This window comes from Arvicanthis niloticus, chromosome X (genome assembly GCF_011762505.2).
Source record: "Arvicanthis niloticus isolate mArvNil1 chromosome X, mArvNil1.pat.X, whole genome shotgun sequence".
NCBI classification, from domain to species: domain Eukaryota; kingdom Metazoa; phylum Chordata; class Mammalia; order Rodentia; family Muridae; genus Arvicanthis; species Arvicanthis niloticus.
In genome coordinates, this window is record NC_047679.1 from 86,263,125 (window position 1) to 86,281,953 (window position 18,829).

Sequence of the window (18,829 nt, forward strand, 5' to 3'; positions counted from 1 at the left end):
AAACTTAAGAAGCTTGACCCAAGAAAGGAACATATCCTAAAACAGGTCATTAGAGCGACTCTGCTGAATGCTACGATCTTAACCTACATGAGGTGAAGTTATAAATAACTTTCTTACTTGCTAGCTCTGACTCGAAGTTGGGCTTGTTTGGGCCTTTAAAAGCAAATTTCCTCGTAGAGAAGGTATGTGTTTCCCAAAATGGAAAAAAAGAAATAAATCCCCTGTGAGTAATAACTACACAGTTTGTTTTAAACAAGTAATAAAAGAAGACAAAGTAAAATAATATCTTTGATTTTTTAAAATGCAGAGAACATGTCTTTAGGTCCAAGAATGATATTTCCTGGTCACTATAAAATAAAAAAGTAATTTTTCATAAGTCCTTGAGTTCTGAGTCTTCTGAAGACTAATTTCTCCTCAAAACGCCACCAGTGAAGATGGTAAATTAGCATAGTTCATCTTAAGATTGTCCCTAGCATCTGAAATCCACTTACAGTGCAATGACATATAGAAAATCAGCAGGTGCTCTTCTGAGTGGCTGTCATTATGAGAAGTTCCCAGGAAATCCATGTTGAGCTTGTTAATGATTCATCTCCTCCTAGAAATACCTCTAATTTCCACTCACTAATTCACATCCAAGTCCAAATCTGGACCTAGTACAACATAAACTGTAAGATTAACGAGTCCAACTAAAATTTTATTTTAATCAATATAAATATGACAAAATTCCAATATAAATAAAACGTAATGTGGATATCTATGGATGAGATTCTCAAATCTGGCTGCTCACTGGTATATGCTGAGGACATAAAAATAAGTATTTCTAATAAAAATATTTTAAAGCCGGGCATGGCAATATATACGTACAATCTTAGCATTCAGGAGGCTGGGGCAGGAGAATTATCTCAAGTTTGAAGCTAGCCTATACTAAACAGTGAGTTCCAGACCAGCATGGAATATTGTGGGAGGCCCTGTCTCGAGACAAACAAACAAACAAATAAACAAATATTTTATTTTAAAATCTACTAAGCCACAGTCTTCAAATACACATGACTCTTTCATTTAACAGTTCACAGGTAGATTCTGATAAAACTGGTGCAGACACTTAAAAAATTCTTTCTTCAAGGATCTAGTAGGAGGGATGTTTTAGCACACTATTTTGAATTGGAACAAGGCAGTGTTTTTGGCTGTGTACCAATATAGAAATTTAACCCTGAAATGAACATGTCAGTTACATGTAAGGATACCGTGGAGGTAGGCTTATATATATCATATTCTACATTGGCCAAGCTCTTAGCAATCATCTGGGTAGTCACCTTCTTTTGTCGCAGAAAAATCTTCATCCGAGGCTTCATATATAGAATGCTACAAAATGCCTATGGATTTGTGAAAGGAAATAGAGAATCATTGCTACACAACTGCACTTCACTTGTGCTCTATATAATGTTTTCACACTGTGGGAAACTCTACTTCCCACTGTTGATGATGGACTGTTCTTACCCGTAAGGAATACTCTGTTTCTGGCAGCTCAGAGGTAACACCACCAATCACTTTTTCTTCATCATCGAAGTCTGATACCAGGATATCATATTGATCTGTATCAAAGTCCAGCTCAGATTTTCCATCTTTGTTTCTGAGTGAAAGAGATAAGTACCAATCTAAGAAGAACTGACGTCAACAATGAGTAGGGGTAAGGTTTGCCTTAGGAACCCAACAGAAATGAAATGTAAGCCAGCACTCAGGTTCCTTTCCTTGCCCACCACTCGAATTACAACTATGTAATTTGAGGACCATATAATATTTAAGTTATTCCTATTATAAATCTAACTACCATGGCTCTTAGTGTTGGTGATATCAAGTTCATAAGGAAAGACCAAAAGGAATGTGGAATATCTATGATATGATGAATCAACTGGATTTCAGCTCTTCTCAATGCAAGATCTTAAATAACAACTTTCTGAGGCCTACTAGAGAGGTCAGTAAATATCACTTCTTCCAGCTGAATGAGTAGATGAGTCCAAATCAACTTCTACTGACATCAGCAGCAGAAAACCAAGATTTCCCCATATCCAGTCCTGTGTCTTTTCTAATGCACAGTCTTACTGTGTATCCAAGAGTGACCTAGAACTAACTCAACTCTCTCTCTCTCTCTCTCTCTCTCTCTCTCTCTCTCTCTGTATATATATGTATATACATATATATATACACACATATATGTATATATATACACACACACATATATATAGGTATATATCTATATATATACACATATATATATATACCTAGAAATATATATATATACATACATATATATGTGTGTGTGTATACATACATACACGCATACATATATCCACCTGCCTCTGACTCTGAAGTGGTGTGATTAAAGGCATGCATCATCATGCCTGGCCTAGCACTAGCTCTTAAATGATTAAAAAGTAACACATACACTGCTATAGAACTAAAGTATACCATTTATTTTATTGCTTTCTAAAATGGAGAATTATCATACACATAGACCAAGTGGAATCCCTTTTATATAGTCCTTTCTTATTTATTTATTGGCTGCTTAGCTTTGCTCCTTCCAAGACCATGGGAACCTCATTAACCAATATCAGGGGGAAAAACCTAAAGCATCACCTTTATTAAAAAGCAAACTTTACAGTTGTTTTTAAAAGATGGGTTACAAAGACCCATCTTTTATGTATGCCACAACAATAGTTTCCAAAATTTGCTCTATAGAACAGGAGTCCCTGGGGATATCCTTAAATAAGAAGAAAAAGAGAAATAAAAGTTGTATGATCAAATAAAATCGAGAAAGACTTCTTAGCCTGGAGAGCCATGTCAAGCTCTAATGTTAAGCTCATTCATACTCCAGGCTCAAGTTGACCAGGGTCCACTGTAGCATGCAGCCTGTATAAAGCCCATACCACAGTAAAACTGTATTCTGAATTTTTTTTCAGGATAACTGTGACTCTTACTATCCTAGTGCACTCTAATACAAACACTCTGAGGAAGTGTTTGTGACCCTATTGTCCCTGCTCCTCACCTTCCCCAGCCAAGAAAAGAAGTAAGGAAAAAAGGGTTTTTTTTTTTTTTTTTTTTTTTTTACTTTTTTTTATATCAGGATATACGAATACTATAATGCTCTCTTAAATATTAGTACAGGCATGTGACTGAGAAGTCTTTCAACAAAGCAACACAGTAAGCTTTAAGGCAGCTTTTTCTGGGGCTGGAGAGATGGCTCAGTGGTTAAGAGCACCGACTGCTCTCCCAGAGGTCCTGAGTTCAATTCCCAGCACCACATGGTGGCTCACAACCATCTGTAATGGGAGCCGATGCTCTCTTCTGGTGTGCCTGGGGATAGTGACAGTGTCCTAACATATATGAAATAAATAAATCAATCTTTAAAAAAAGGCAGCTTTTCTTAACATTATTTGATCATACAATCTTTTAAGTATAACTAAAAACAATGCACAAAGGGGAGAGTCTGTTTAATATGTGTAAATCATTGGAACTACCACAGGAAAATGGTCCCTGGTTATACAAGATACCAATTATATCATCAAGATTTTCCCAGCAAGGCAAGTGAGACCTCTTTACTGTTTATTTTTAACTATAATTTATACTGCAGAAACTAGTATTATATATATATATATATATATATATATATATATATATATATATATAAAATTAGAAAAATAAGTCTGGTGGTGGTGCATGCCTTTAATCCCAGAACTCAGGAGGCAGAGGCAGGTGGATCTCTCTGAGTTAGAGACCAAGCTGGTCTACAGAGTGTGTTTCTAGGATAGCCAGGGCTACACAGAGAAACCCTGTCTCGAAAACCAAACCAAAACAAGAAATTAGATAAGTACTTGACCCATAAGGGAAAAAAAAGCTGAGAATATTTGTGGGTTGTTCTATTAAACAGACAAGTAATCCTTCTACATTATATTAAAAGTTTTTAGGGTTTTTGTGTTTAAGCTCTAATACACTCTTAAATGTGTCCTATTTGCTATGCCAAAATTAAAAGACGTATCATAGACTTTCTCTTGTTACATTACCTTTAAAGTTATGATCTTAATTCAGTTTCATTATAGTTAAAACTGATCTGCTTCAAAGATTTTCTCTATTTCAAACTACCCTAAGAGCATCAGTAAAGAATTTCTTCTTTTTAAACTATTATGTGTATTTCACTATAATCTCTCTTGTAATTCATTTAACTGGCCAATGTATAAAATAACCATCATCTGCCAATCTTTTGTTGGCAGATGTCAATGTCAATATATATGAATGAAATTGTAAAGGATTCTAAGGCTGTCATAATAATGTTACATCCTATTATCACGATCATTTACAGCTGCAGTCTCAGAATATGCATATTTTCACCTTATTTACGCAGCATTTAATCAACAAGAACCATTATTTCAATAGAATCAAGAAAGTTACAGAGATGTACGCAAAAAGATGAAAATATGTCTCAGTATTTATCCACTTGACTCCAAAAAATATTAAAATGTACTTTATCATACTCTATTTGCTTATGAGAATTTAACATTCTTATAATACTATACCTCCGAATATTCCAAATGAGAACACGGGTGCCTTTTTTGCCTGGAATGGCATCGAACTGTGACAGCAGGTCTTTTTCACTGTTGAAAATCGAATAGTTCAAGATGGCTTCTAGGCTGGGCAAAGAATCCTCAGTAACAATCATTTTTTGTAAAAACAAATCAGTCAAAGAAAATGAACATCTGAGGATGCTATCAAGAAGTAAGAGTCATAATGAAACTCACTAGATCACAGAAAAGGTCACGAAACAAGAGGCCTTGCTGCAAAGTGGAAGAGGGCCAGTGGGAGGGGCCAAGAGGTGAGGCAAGTATAATCCAAACACATTATATACATGAGAATGTGATAATGAAATACATTATTACACAGTTACATAAATTAATAAATAGTAACAAAAAGAGTGCCTTTGAGGTTACGTGTAGACACAAAATCTACACACAAAGGATGGGCATTATCGCTACCAAAATAAAGGAAGTGAAAAGTTGGAAAGGCTGTTTATTCAAACAGCAAAATCAGTTATACTTGCAGAATATAGCTGCAAAGATGCAGCGTAAACAAAGAAAGTACTTCAATTAAAAAAAGAAGTTCGAAGTCAAAATTTTAAGCTATCTGAAAGCAGTAAGTTCAACTTTTCTGGCTTTGTTGCTCCCATCAGAAATGAGAGCCATCTGGGTACATACAAATGAACCATTCTGCTAGCAGATACGCTGGTAAATGGGACATTTCTAGGCGCCTTTAGTGGCAAAGGCTCTGAGAACTTTACCATGGAACAGGGGCTAGCCAAAAGATACTTTTATAAATTGTACTATAACAGTGAGAATTTGAACAGGGGAGAAAGTTTCAACTTCTGCTAATGGCCCACTATTTAAAAAATTTATCTAAGAAAGGGACATTTCAGTTAGGTCTGAGCCATACCTCTTTAAATATAAAAAAACGTATTTGAAAAATGAAATATCAAGTACCAGCTGGATTTGGCCTGAAGAAGAGATTCTGCCAAAGTCGTCAGGACTAAGATTTAACCAATTACTCTCCATTTCTAGGAAGGATATTGCTTTGCTGGCTGAATGGAACAATTGGTACAATAACTGCCTGCGCCTGGATACACTCCAGGTAGGTCTGTGACAGAAGTCCAACGGCGAGAGTACTCCCATTCTTGGTGAAGACAAGAGCATCCTTTCCTAGTCGCATGGAACCCGACTTGAAACCATTACCAAAGACCCCGATGGGACACTGACTTTTCTTTATTACTTTATCTGTAAAGCCAAAGCTGAAATTACAGAAGAAGAAAAAAAAAAAAGAAAAAGAAATGAGAAAGGTAGAAAGCATCTTAAAATAGTTAACAGAGAGAATTTGGCTAACACATGCAGACTAGCAACAAGTTCTTTTTCACACTTTTTGGTACTTCCAGGCAAAACATAGGAAATTACGATTGGCCTATGAGACCAATTTTCCAGTGCGGCTTGTTTGTACTTAAATATTAAATAGTTCTATATGCCAGAGTCACACTTTGTAAATGCAATGCTCCTTCCTACTGGCTAAACATAACGGGAGGAGCTAAGTAGGCCTTGTGCGGCTGCTTTTCCTTTTTCAATAAATCAGCCCTGACTCCTACTCGGTAGGGCTATATGAAAAGAGTAGTTTACCTGGGGAGGATCATAAAAACATAGTACTAAATGAAGTCCTTAGACTAAACACCTCATCTGGTCACACCACCCTCTAAGAATCTAAAAAGGATCGTTTATCTTGACAATTCAAACTCCACACCCAAAGGATAGCCCTCCCAATTTTAAGCCTCTGTTCCATCTGCTGGGACAGTTCACTGGAATACAGCCAGGGGATAAAAATAGGTAGTTCTGCTTGTGAATATCTGCAAACAGCTGCAGTATAAAGTCTCTCTTGTTCTATTAAAGGCCTCTCACTGAGTCACCTCAGTAAACTCTGTCATCGGTTTACTCTGAGTCAGACTCCTTTCCTTTCTTATGTTTTCCATTTAAATACTCTGATACACATCCAAATAACAGAGTATAAGAATATTTAGACATGTGACACCTACAAAATGATCTTCCTCTTGTACCTTCTGTCACCATAAATAACGTTGATTTTTGAGCCTTGTATGTCTCCAGATTACCCGATTTCACACTGTCACTAGTTTAATATTTATTGAACCCCTATGAGTTACGTATTATGTTAAGCAGTGGAGACACAAATATTAATAAAACTGATAAGTCTTGTCCTCAAACCTGATAGTTGATGGATTTCATGTATTACAGATTAACTACTTCTTCAATTTTAGTAAAAGAGATACTCCCTCCACGTAACACAACTGAGCAGGTTGGTTCTGGCCTTACTCTTTCCGGTGGGGAAAATGGCTCAACTACCTGTCTTCCATTTCCAGAAGACTGTGGTTTTGTGTTTACTACCCAATAAAGGGGACCAGCTTTCAAATTTTCTGTTACATAATGTTATGTAATAATGTACTGATGTTCTCTAGGTCTCTGTGCATCCTACGAATAAATCTAATAGGAGATGAAAACAGGTTTCAGGGAAGCGGTTCTCTGAAAAGAGAACACTGAGCTAACATCACATTTGGGCCTTAATGGTTCTAGGAAGTGAGGCCTATAAAGTGGTAAAGTTCTGATATTTTCTTTCCTCTTGTAGAAGGGATGGCTGGAAAAGACAAGGTCATTAGGAAGATAAAAGTACAGTCTATGTAACATTAATTATCAAGTAATATTCAATCTTTAATTTTAAACTGATTCTAGGAGTCATTCTGAGAACTGGAGTGTACTGTTCCTTATCTGCACTCCACATCTAATAATAGCTTTAAAATTCAGAGCTCTCCATAAACAGGCCTTTTACCTGCCTCATGAAATGAATTTGTATGGTCAATTGGATTTAATAGGATTTTTTTTTCTAATACCACAAAAATCTTTCAATTAAGCAGTCAAGGGAAAGTGATACAACAGGCTACTGTCAAGCTCTTATTTTCTAGTCTTTTCTACCATTTGCCAACTATTTTCTCCTGCTGGTGTATAAATCCTCAATGTATTAGTTACCTTAAGAAGAGCAGATGATAAAAGTTGAAAAGGCAGGCTCAAAACCAAGATGGAAAAGGATGAAAGCAAGGACCAGAGGGATGGTAGCTTTTTACTTTCTTCTTTTCTCACTACGTCTTCCATTCTTCCATGTGCTCTTTGGTTTTTACCAAAGGGCCCACCTTAAGTATTCTGTTTAACTGAAAATACCTAATACAAAAGCACTCACCATGCTTGATGATAAAAATGTGTGAGTAAAGTTTATATAGCTTTATATGGCTAAGATAACTTCAAAGGCACCATCTTGGCTTAGATGGTTCGTCTTCACTAAGTCCATCTTGTTCCATCCTCTCTTGTAACAAGTGACACTGTTTATAAGCCAAGGGAGCCTAGCACTTTTGATGGAGCTAGGGAGCTAGGGAGCCTAGCACTTTTGATGGAATACAAGAATATAGCAACTTGCTCTTGACTACCCTGAAGATGTCAGGAATCTAGAATCTAGGGAGAGATGTAAACTGGGATGCTGAACAATGAAAGAAACCTTAGCATGAAACCCAGGGAAATACACGAGCAGACATTTACACGTTTGTTTCCTAGACACCATGGTGATGTAACATGTAGTATAAGTGACTGCAACTGACAAGCATACAGTTACTCTCCAGCTGCTGTTTTGGAACAGACCTACCGTGATACGTGATTCTGAGCAGAGGCAGCAAAGGCCTTCAATCCCTGGCTCTCTGCTTCTTTTTAATCCTTGATCTTTCAAAGGGGCTTTCCACCTTGCTGGGAAAGGCCACATAGGGTACATGCATATCCGGATTTTCATACTATCCAAGAAGCCAAAAAGGACAGTAGGCCTTAAAGAAACTGAATGAAAGGTCTTCTTTGATTTAGTTTCATTCTTTCCCCTTGAGGAGCTAAGGTTATACACAGGGCCTTGCATATGCCAGGCAAGTGCTGTGTCACTTAGGGGAAGTACCTAGTCAGCCCAGACTTTCCTTTTTGAGTTAAATTTTCATGGGATTCTGTGTTTATGAAAGAAACTACTCCTTCAGTTACACACCCTGGTTTATCAGCCAGAAAACAGGAAGAGGAGCATAATGAGTCAGGAAAACAGGCACCGGATACCAATAAATGTTAGAGGTCAACCTGCAGTGACAGGCGCAATGATTTTGCATACTTTGCACAATGGCTTTTATTAGTTTTTCCAAATACAAAGTAAGTATGCCATAAGATGAAAAAATAGAAAAAATAATGTATAAGGTAATCTTCAAAATGACCTGTAAAGTTAAGAGCGTTTTCTCCCCTCAAAAATTGTGGTGAGCTAAGGCTACATAGGCCAGTTAGGACAATACCTGCTGGCCATGTGCAAGGCACTGCTAGAAAAACAATTGTGGGAAGTAGAGTCTTGGGGTAGACGTTAGGATTAGACTAAATGATCTTCTTTAAATAAATGATATCTTTTAGCAGATTAGCATTTACTCTGAGATACAATCACAAGTAATATCCAGTATATACACTACATTAAGTATCCATTGACAATGCTTTCTAAAATTAAGTTTTAAATATAAAGAACAAGTGCTCTAAGACTAACCCTAACCACTAGCCCTATTTTGAATGGGGTGATACTGATCTTCCATATTCTGCCTCAAATGTCATTTTGTGAGCCATCAAGATGTCTCAGTAGGCAAAGGCACTTTCACCAAGCTGGAACCTAACCCTGAGTCTTCTGGAAGAGCAGCCAGTGCTCTTAAACACTGAGCCATCCCTGAAGCCCCTGAAATTATTTTTAAACCATCTTCTTCTTTCCTTCTATCTTGTAACTGTATTGACTTTCATATAAATAATTGCACAGAAAAAAAATGAAAGGTGTTTGTATTCGCCGCACCTACTGTTTGATGCCCATGTAACTGGGGTAAGATGCTGTGGGAGGAAGTCAGTCAGGTGATCTTTAGTAGATGCTATGGGGATGGCTTGGTGAGTAAACTGTGTGATGTCTAAGCAAGAGGACCAGAGTTCAGGTCTCCACTACCCACAAAACCCTGCACTCCACAGAGCATGCCTGCAATCCTATCACTGAGGATGTGGAAGCAGAGGGTTATCTGGGGATGGCTGGCAAGCTAGTCTAGCTGAAGGGAAATTGAGGTTCAATAAGAGACACTGTCAGGGCAAAAACATGGAGAGTAATTTAGGAAGACATCTGACATCAACCTCTGGCCTCCACACATGGACATGCATGTGCACGCAGATACACAAACATGTACGTACATGTAACCACATACAAAAACAGGTGGCTGGGTGACCAGCAATTTTAGGGAAAATATAGCAATACAGAATTAGACATAAATATTATAGTTCTAGCCTACCAAAATTGTCTTCCTTTTAGTATGCACTATTAATTTTAGGGAATAAGACAGATCCCAAGTGCTGGGATTACAGGCATGCACTTCCATACCTGTCACTCAAATCGTCTTCTAATTAAGAAAGACTAAGAGAAGAAGGTCTGGAGAGATGGGTCAGTGGTTAACAGCACCAGCTGTTTTTCCAAAGGGCCTAAGTGCAATTCCCAGTACCTACATGGAGGCTCACAGCTGTTTGTAAGTCAAGCTCCGGGGGATCTGAGATCTACACATGTAGGCAAAATACTCATATACATAAAACAAAAAATTTTTTAAATAGAGACTAAGACAAAAGATATAGACTGCTTAGTAGTAAAACATAACCACTTACTTTGACCAAATGTTATTTTTGTTTCTTTGAAAGATCAAAGGGATTGCCCCATAAACAGCTAATTCATAAAACTTTCACATAAAACTACAACACAATGAACTTGTTTTTCCTTCTTTAGGATGCTGAGCCCCTTCCCTCCTCCTCAGCACTGCTCCATTGTTACCCATGTTTTACACACTCTAGCTCAGGAAGCACATGGAGAGTTAACAACCACATCTGCTAGAAAGGAAAAATAAAGAAGGAAAGAGTTGAAGAAAACACCCATCTTGCACAGAGTGATAGGGGAAGACAATAAAGCACAAACATTCTCATCAACCACGAATGTTTAAGAATAATGAAATGAACTCAGTATGGCGATATGAATTTCTCTTCAGCTTATCAATAGCTAGAAAATACCATTTCTCAATTCTGCAGTTGTACTATGAAACCTTCTGAGATTGTGTATGGGAATTCCATCTATTTCTTTTTCATGAATGCATGAGTCATCCCAGTCCAACACTTGTGCTTTAAGAATGAGTTTAGGTGAGTTAGGAACTGAGGAAGGTCTCAGATAAATGAAGAAATTCAGGTTGTCAGTTAGACCATTTTCTTCCCTTTTCTTACCTGGTTAAATCCGACTCACCCTTTACATCTCACTTTGAAGGGCACACTAACTAGAAGACGTTTAAAGACTTCCATGGTCAGATTGGGTTCCTCTGTGGACTTACCCCACGAATGGCATGCTTTCCTATTATTATGCTTTTAGGATTTTATTATGGTTACTTGCTTTAATCATCTTAATTGCCAGCTGGATTCTATGTTCCATGAAGGCAGAAATATTGTCTGCTTCACGATCCATATCTTGACACTAAGATATGCTTAATGAATGTTCATAGGGTAAATAGAAGTAAGTTAAAATGTTATGGAAAGTTATTGGGCCTTAAATAGAGTTTGTGAAGCCAAGATTAAAAAAAAATAATAAAGACATTTTTACCTGAGCATTCTGTGGAGCTTGTGAGGTGTCATGCCACATCCATCATCAGTAAAGGTCAAACAAGGTTTTTTCTTGACTTCCTCAACATCTATAAAGACCGTCCTGGCAGACACATCTGGATCTACAGCATTATCTGCAAAAGGTAGACAGACACTTGTGATATTAGATCCCCCTTTCAATAATCTATCAAAATCTCCAGTTCAGTATCAAGATATGTAAATCTGTCTCTAATTTCTTCCTACAAATCATTCCTATGTTTAAGGAGGCAGGAATTGTGGTCGGCTTACTGAGTTATGGAGGACAGCAGACAAGACAGCAGATGGAGCCACGCAGCTGATTGACAGTTTTCATATAGTTGGGTGACACTGCAATCTGACTTTCTCCCTACAAAAGTTGGGGGCTACGGAAAATGTGTTATTTGCTTTGGTTTGGCTTTCCTACTTCTTGCCTCCCAGGACACTTTTACAGCTCATGACCAAGACAACATAGCCAGAGAGAAAAAGTTGATCCAGCATTTGCGTAAAAATGGACGTATCCTATGCGCATTGCAGTTCCTTTATAAAAAATTATTTCCTGCTTTTTCATATCACCTTCTCTGTTAAAGAGCATGGCTTTTGGTGTTGTGGTTCACACCTTTAATCACAACACTCTCGAAGCACAGGCAGGTGGATTTCTGTGAGTTCCAGCACAGGCAGATATACATAGTGAGAACCTGTCTAAAAGAAAGAGGAGAAGGGGGTGTATTTTTTGCAATCCCTTTTTATAAGGATCGAAGGAGTCAGGGGTTAAAATTAAAACATGTAATTGACTGCTTAAATCCCAGTGAAGGCAGTGAGTCTGTTTAGAGAGAAAGACTGATTCTGGTGCTTTTCTCTGTACTAAGTGTGAGACTGTCTACCCCTTGAAATGCAAAACTGAATGAAAGTAGAAAACTGCATAGAATCTTCCATAGTTCCTCCTGAAGTACATCTTCACAAACAGCTGATTATTTAAGACTCTAAAGACATCAAACTTAACCAGATTAAATGTGTCATGTGCTCCATGTTAGAGAATGAATGACACTACCTGAAAGGCCACATCTATTGCCAGAGACACCGGTTTACACAGTCATTAACACATGTGGATTGCTAGTCTCGTTAGGGCTCACTAGCCCTGTTAGAAGCACATTCTACACAAAAGGTTGGACATTATTGTTTGACTCTGGTTTACCCCCTTTAGGCTTACGTGCTGGAAGTTCCATCTCTGATGTAGTAATGAGATGAGTAGTAACGAGCAGAGCCTTTAAGAAGCAAGGTCTAGTATGAGGTAATTAGATCAGTGAGTATGCTACCTTGGAAGGGAGTAACTCTGTCAGATCAGAGAGGACTAGATTAGTTTCCACTAAAATGGGTTGTTTTAGTCCAAGGCCACCCTGTGTGTTTGGCTCCTTTCCGTACGTGTTGAGCTCTGTTTTGACTTCTCTGGCACATTGTGATGCCTTGTGATGCAGCTAGGGGGCCCTTTCAGGGCTGCTGGCATGATGCCATTTGGACCTTCTAGGCACCAGAACCATGATCCAAATAAACTTATTTACAATGCATTGGGAATTTTGTTACGGTGACACAAAATGGACTTACACAGCTAGGTACCTAAGTTATTTCTATTCCTAATAGCTTTCTAAGCAATACCTTCCCTTCTTCATATCTATATATCTTTCTGTTGCAGACATTCTATATAGCCTTTACTGATACCATATAGCTGGGTTAACATAGCCACGTGGAATTCTGATTGCATTTTTGCATCAATATTGTTGATCAAATCATGCCACTTTCTCCATCGGCAACATCTCTTACAATCAAAATTTCCTTTTTTTTTTTTTTTTTTTTTTTTTTTTTTTTTTTAAAAAAAAATTATTGTAGTATCAGTTACAACCACTCAGATGTGTGGAATGTCTGCCAAATAAAATGAGACACAGATTAATTTCAAGTGCTACAACAGTGCAGTGCTGTCAAAGTCACTAATAAAATTGTCACTGGCTGTGATCTGAAAAAATCTGGACAGCTCTAGAAGGGTTCCAAGGCCTACTAGAGTAAATCTGTAAGGTCCCTGTAGGACTTAAGCCCCATATAAATGTGGCATTGTTACTGCGACTATATTTGTGAAGTTACGTGTTGGTACATAATGGCGGCATTAACAGAAATGTAGTTTTTTTTTAAATTGGATATTTTATTTACATTTCAAATGTTATCCCCTTTCCTGTTTTCCCCTCCACCAACTCCCTATCCCACCCCCTCCCCCTGCTTCTGTGAGGTTGTTCCCCCACAGGTTTTTCCTTTCCTTAACCATCAGAAGGACCTAGCATTTTATATCTGTCAGCATTCAGGAAATTTTACTTGGCACGCAGGCTTTTATCAGTCACTCCTACTGGTAGACAGCCAAAGCCATTGAGACCAATACAACTTGTCAACCAGCTGGATATCATTTATACATGGAAAATGATGAATATCAGACACTTTTTCCTAATACTTTGTGGGCATTCACAATTCAAACACGTAACACACATTGACTCCGATTACACACTTATACACTGGGACATGAAATGAATCAATTTGCGGGTTTCTAACAAAATCAATAAAATCAATTTTTTTCTCTCTCTCTCTAATGAAACTTTTGGCCAAATGTTACTAGGTTGTTTTTGTTTGTTTTGTTTTATAGGAGTGTATCAGAGAATCCGAGCAGAGGCTGTTCATGAGTTACATGGTAGCTGTCTGGAGCAGTCATACATGAGCTGAGGATTCAGAAAGTGTAGAAAGTATGGGTCCCAAGAGAGGTGCGAGTCTGACGGAGTAAAAGGAAAATAGATCAGCAAGCATGGGCTGGCAGGCAGAGCTTTCTGGTTCTATGTGGCCTTTCGTCAACAAATGAAATGCTAACAACTTGAGCAGCCTCACCTCAGTGAATGAACTTACAAGATACTAACATGGCAGGCAGTTTCAATCCTACCCCTTGCTGCTCATCTCTGTAAGACTCGACCAACATGTAGCACATCTTATCACATCCCAGGGACTCTATCGTCTACCTAAGCCCAGACCATTTAGGCTACGAACAGATATAATGAGAGAACACTTAATCTTCTCCTTTACCTAGTAGCTGGGTGAGAGCTGCCCTATCTTCATCTGTCTAGTCTGGTTTCACAATTCTATAGACTAGCAGAGTCTCAACTCTCCTGTCCTGGTCAATGTCAATCCCTTAGTGAGGCTCTATCTCCACCTTGCCTTTGACTATCAAATTATTTTAGTAAGAACACGACAATCCTTAAGATTCTAAGCTGTTACACATGCACCCAGTCCACAGGATCCCTTGTCTTCCAAAAAAAAATAGTTCTGTAACAGAAGATTCATACCTCACCAGAACCTGGCGGGGAGTGGGGGTGGAGGGATGTTTAGCAAGTTGTTCAGTGACAAGAGAGATAAAGAATGGGAGACTGCTTTGAAATGGTATTTCACAAGCCTCCTATCTGTTCCTGTTCCAGTTCGTGGATATTTGCACGGTTGCCAGGGACAGGCTATTGCGCTATAAGACAATGTGCAAATACGTAGATGTATAAAAAGTAAGGTCATCATCTTTGGTCATAAGGCTACTTTTACAGAGAGAGAGAGAGAGAGAGAGAGAGAGAGAGAGAGAGAGAGAGAGAGAGAGAGAGAGAGGAAAGAGAGGGAGAGGGAGAGGGAGAGGGAGAGGGAGAGGGAGAGGGAGAGGGAGAGGGAGAGGGAGAGGGAGAGGGAGAGGGAGAGGGAGAGGGAGAGGGAGAGGGAGAGGGAGAGGGAGAGGGAGAGGGAGAGGGAGAGGGAGAGGGAGAGGGAGAGGGAGAGGGAGAGGGAGAGGGAGAGGGAGAGGGAGAGGGAGAGGGAGAGGGAGAGGGAGGAGAGGGAGAGATTCCACATTCAAATGGCAAGCATGAATCTCAAAATCCACCTTAGGAGGGAGGGAGGGAGGGAGGGAGGGAGGGAGGGAGGGAGGGAGGGAGAGAGAGAGAGAGAGAGAGAGAGAGAGAGAGAGAGAGAGAGAGAGAGATTCCACATTCAAATGGCAAGCATGAATCTCAAAATTCACCTTAGGGACTGGAGGACTGGAGTTTTAGCTCAGTGGAATACTTGCCTGGTATGTGTGAAACTGTGAGTTTGATTCCTATTTTAAAAGTCGTTTTTTTTCCCTGGGGCTGAAGAGATAGCTCAGTGGTTAAAATCAATTGCTGCTCTTGCAGAGAATCTGGGCTTGTTTCCCAGTACCCACATGGTGGCTTACAACTGTCTATAATTCCAGTTCGAGGGGAGATGATACCTACTTTTGGTCTCTATGGGCACTGCACTCATGTATGTGGTACACTTAAACACAAGGTAAAACACTCATACTCATAAAAAACCGAAATCTTTTTAAAAGTCATTTTTAATCCATCTGTCTTTCTGATCTATATGCCGTTGGGCTTTGTTACATCTTGCTCTTTCTACTCTTATAGTCCTCTTCTTAACGCACAAGGTTTAGTCCCTCTCCTTTGTATTACTGCAATTGCCTCAGAACCAGTCATTAAAATCCACGTCTCCAGCTACACTCCTGTAAGACTGACCATCCTGAAGCAGAGATCTAATCAGGATTTGTCCTTGTCAGGCCAACAGGTCAAATGCCAAGCCTCTCAGTCACATCCTGGTTTCAGCTCACCTTTCTAACCTCATTTCCTATTCGGAATTTGAAGTAAAATGACCTGTGTTTGCGGCCCAAACGTGCCACTTACTAGACATGTAACCTTAGAAAAGTACACTAATTTCCCAGACCTTTGTTTACTCAACTTGGAAAGAAAAAAAATGCCACCCACTTCCAAGGATAAAGCCACAAAGATGTTTTCGAAAGCTCTTTGCAAACTCTTTTAAAAAGGTGTACAGTTTCCTATTTGTGAACTCGGTACTCTAATTAAATTCGAAGACCTAGAAGGTATTCTTCATGCTTTTGCTCACCTCCTTGTTTCTTGTGAGTGGAATATCCCTACACTCACCATATCCACATGTCCCAACCCTTCGAATCTCTCGAATCTCTTCTCAAGTGTCCCCTGCTCCACAAAGCCTTTCTGACCCTTCTGGTCATGATAAAGTTAAGTCACTCCTCTCCCATCTATCTGTACTCCCATGGCACGTGTGGCCATCTCTTTGCACAAGTCCTTTTCTACTTGGTTGTTACAGAAATGGTAAAGACCTTTTTACACGTTTCATCATACTTGTTAACAAAGTAGATCTTGATTATATCAATTTTTCTACCTATCTCGGTGACCCTGTACATAGTAGATGTTTAATAAATGCTTATTAAATGAGTGATTTCCTAATAATTAATAAGAAAGTAGAGAAAACAGTTTAGGGAAAAGCCAAAATGAAATAAATACACATATGTATGTATATAATATATGCACATTCCCATCCATGATAGCTATCTTAGACCAGGTCTATGTTTTTAATTTAATGCTTTAAAAATATCGTACAGTGAGCTGAGTGCAGGGGCATGTGTCTGAATCCTAGCATTGGGAGGCAAACCCAGGCAGATCTCTGTATGCTGACTGCCAGCCTGGTTTGCACAGAGAATTCAGGCCAGCTAGACTGAAACGCTATCTATGGGGGGGGGGGGGACCACATGGAAAAACCTAAGAGATAGAGTCACCTCAGTTTGGAAATTCAAGCTGTATCATCAATGCCACTTTCCTCCTGAACTTTCTAGAAAGCAATCAGCAACTTACTCTATACCATTTTGGGTTATAGCCAAACTAATCATCAGAATTCTCCATCACCTTCCAAATAACTCTTCTGACTCTTCCTGTGGCTCACCGAGATCTTTACAAAAACAAGTCTCTTGGCATAGCCACCGCGGTGGCTTAAGTCCCCACTGGGGTTCATTCACGTAGCTCTGAAACCATTTTCAAGAGTCTTGTTCTGTGCTAACTAGCCCCATAAATCTGTCTCTCTTCTTTCAGTTTTTGAAATATTTATAATGTGCTTGTGTTGCTGCATTTTGCGCAGAACTGCTTTTCATCTTTGCCTTTTGAACAGCACATTAGTGCAGAAGCGATACACTCAGCTCCGAGGAATCAAGTGAAAAAAAAAATTTTTTTTTGAGCAAGCACCGGTGCACCCAGAGGTTAAGTCCTTAAGGCCTCCGTATTCATTCCAGCGGTGTGAGGGCGCTCGTGGACTACGGACCCAGCCCTCTGCAGTCTCCGGGAGCCAAATGCACTCGTGTCATCATCTCTTAAGAGATGGCCCATCATTCCTAGACTTTAGTCTCTAAAGTTAAAGAAGTCATTTCCAGATCTTTCCAACTACTCTACAAGGCCCTCTGCGCTGTTCCTTTGCCAGCCTGGGGCCCTCTGTTGGTCACCAGTCTCGGTTGAATCCAAGCGCCTCGGGGCCCGATATTTTTATGCATTGCTCTTTGATTATTAACTAAGAATCCTAAAGTGACTGGAACATCACGAACCAGGCAGAGCAACGGCGCGGGAACCCTACCAAACTCTTAGTACACACCTCGCTTCCTGGGCTTCCCGGCACGATCTAGCCCCGTCGCCCCCCCACCCTACCCCACCCTACCCTACCCTCCCTGTGCCCCCCCCCCCAGAGAACACCGTGGCCGAGGCCCCCAGCCCGCCCCGGGCGGACCCGCCCCACGCGCCTCGTGCATTCCTCTCGCGTCCACCGCACCACGCTGGCACCTCTGTCTGTCCAGGGCTTGAGACCCGCCACCCGGCCCGCCCTCGTCACTCACCTAGCAGCTCTGCGATGGCACTGAAGGGTCGCGTGTGGCTGCTGGAGTTGCTCTGGAGGTAGCGGGGGCTCATCTAAGGGAGAGAGAAGGTCCCGTCCCGCGTGAGGCCTCGGCTTGCCCGGCCCTCCCCACGCGCCCCCCGCAGCCCTGGGACCCGGGCGCGCTCGCGCGAGTCCGTCCCCTCGGGGGCCCCTGAACCTACCGTGCACAGGCGGATCCCGAAGGCCTGCGGGACGCTGCCCGCCCGGGCCAGTCCCCCTCCCGGCGTTCCGGGGCCCGCAGGGGCCCCTCGGTACAGGAGCATTTTTTTGGCAGCCAGGATACCGGTTTGCTGCTGCCGGACCCCTGGGCCGGCTGTCCCCGCACTAGATCGCGCTGTCCCCCGACTCGCAGCTGGCGGTGGCCGTCCCGGACTGGCCCTCTCTCGTTCCCACTCGCAGCTGGCGGAGGCGGGGCGCGCTGCAGCCACCTGTCCCCAGCGGGAGGGGTGAAGCCGGAGGAACCCAGCGTCTGCCCGCCCCGCCTTGTCAGCACCTCTCCTGACCCACCGACTGCCAGGGCTGCCCCTGGGCCGTACAGAAATATGGCGATCTCCTGACAGACGCTCCTCCATCCCCGCCCCTAATTAATTCTTGGCGTTCGCCATAGGCCAGGCGGCCGAGCGGGAAAGCACGAGGGGAGGGGGGATGGCGGTGCGTGGGGAGGGGCGGGAATGTGGCAAGAGGAGGGAGAGCGTGCATGGGATTTCTGG

At 40.8% G+C, this 18,829-nt stretch overlaps 1 protein-coding gene across 1 annotated transcript in view; it reads right to left on the reverse strand.

The window, feature by feature from the left end:
- Morc4 (MORC family CW-type zinc finger 4) overlaps nucleotides 1-18,515 on the reverse strand; it is a 51,077-nt gene extending 32,562 nt beyond the window's left edge. The window contains exons 1-7 of the mRNA XM_034484700.2: nucleotides 18,281-18,515; nucleotides 18,079-18,151; nucleotides 11,302-11,434; nucleotides 5,613-5,830; nucleotides 4,569-4,716; nucleotides 1,498-1,630; nucleotides 1,245-1,373 (exon numbers count right to left, since the gene is read on the reverse strand). Of these exons, the coding sequence (XP_034340591.1) occupies nucleotides 1,245-1,373; nucleotides 1,498-1,630; nucleotides 4,569-4,716; nucleotides 5,613-5,830; nucleotides 11,302-11,434; nucleotides 18,079-18,151; nucleotides 18,281-18,382 (936 nt within the window). The 5' untranslated portion in view covers nucleotides 18,383-18,515. The remainder of the gene's footprint in view (nucleotides 1-1,244; nucleotides 1,374-1,497; nucleotides 1,631-4,568; nucleotides 4,717-5,612; nucleotides 5,831-11,301; nucleotides 11,435-18,078; nucleotides 18,152-18,280) is intronic.
- Nucleotides 18,516-18,829: the final 314 nt, after the last annotated feature.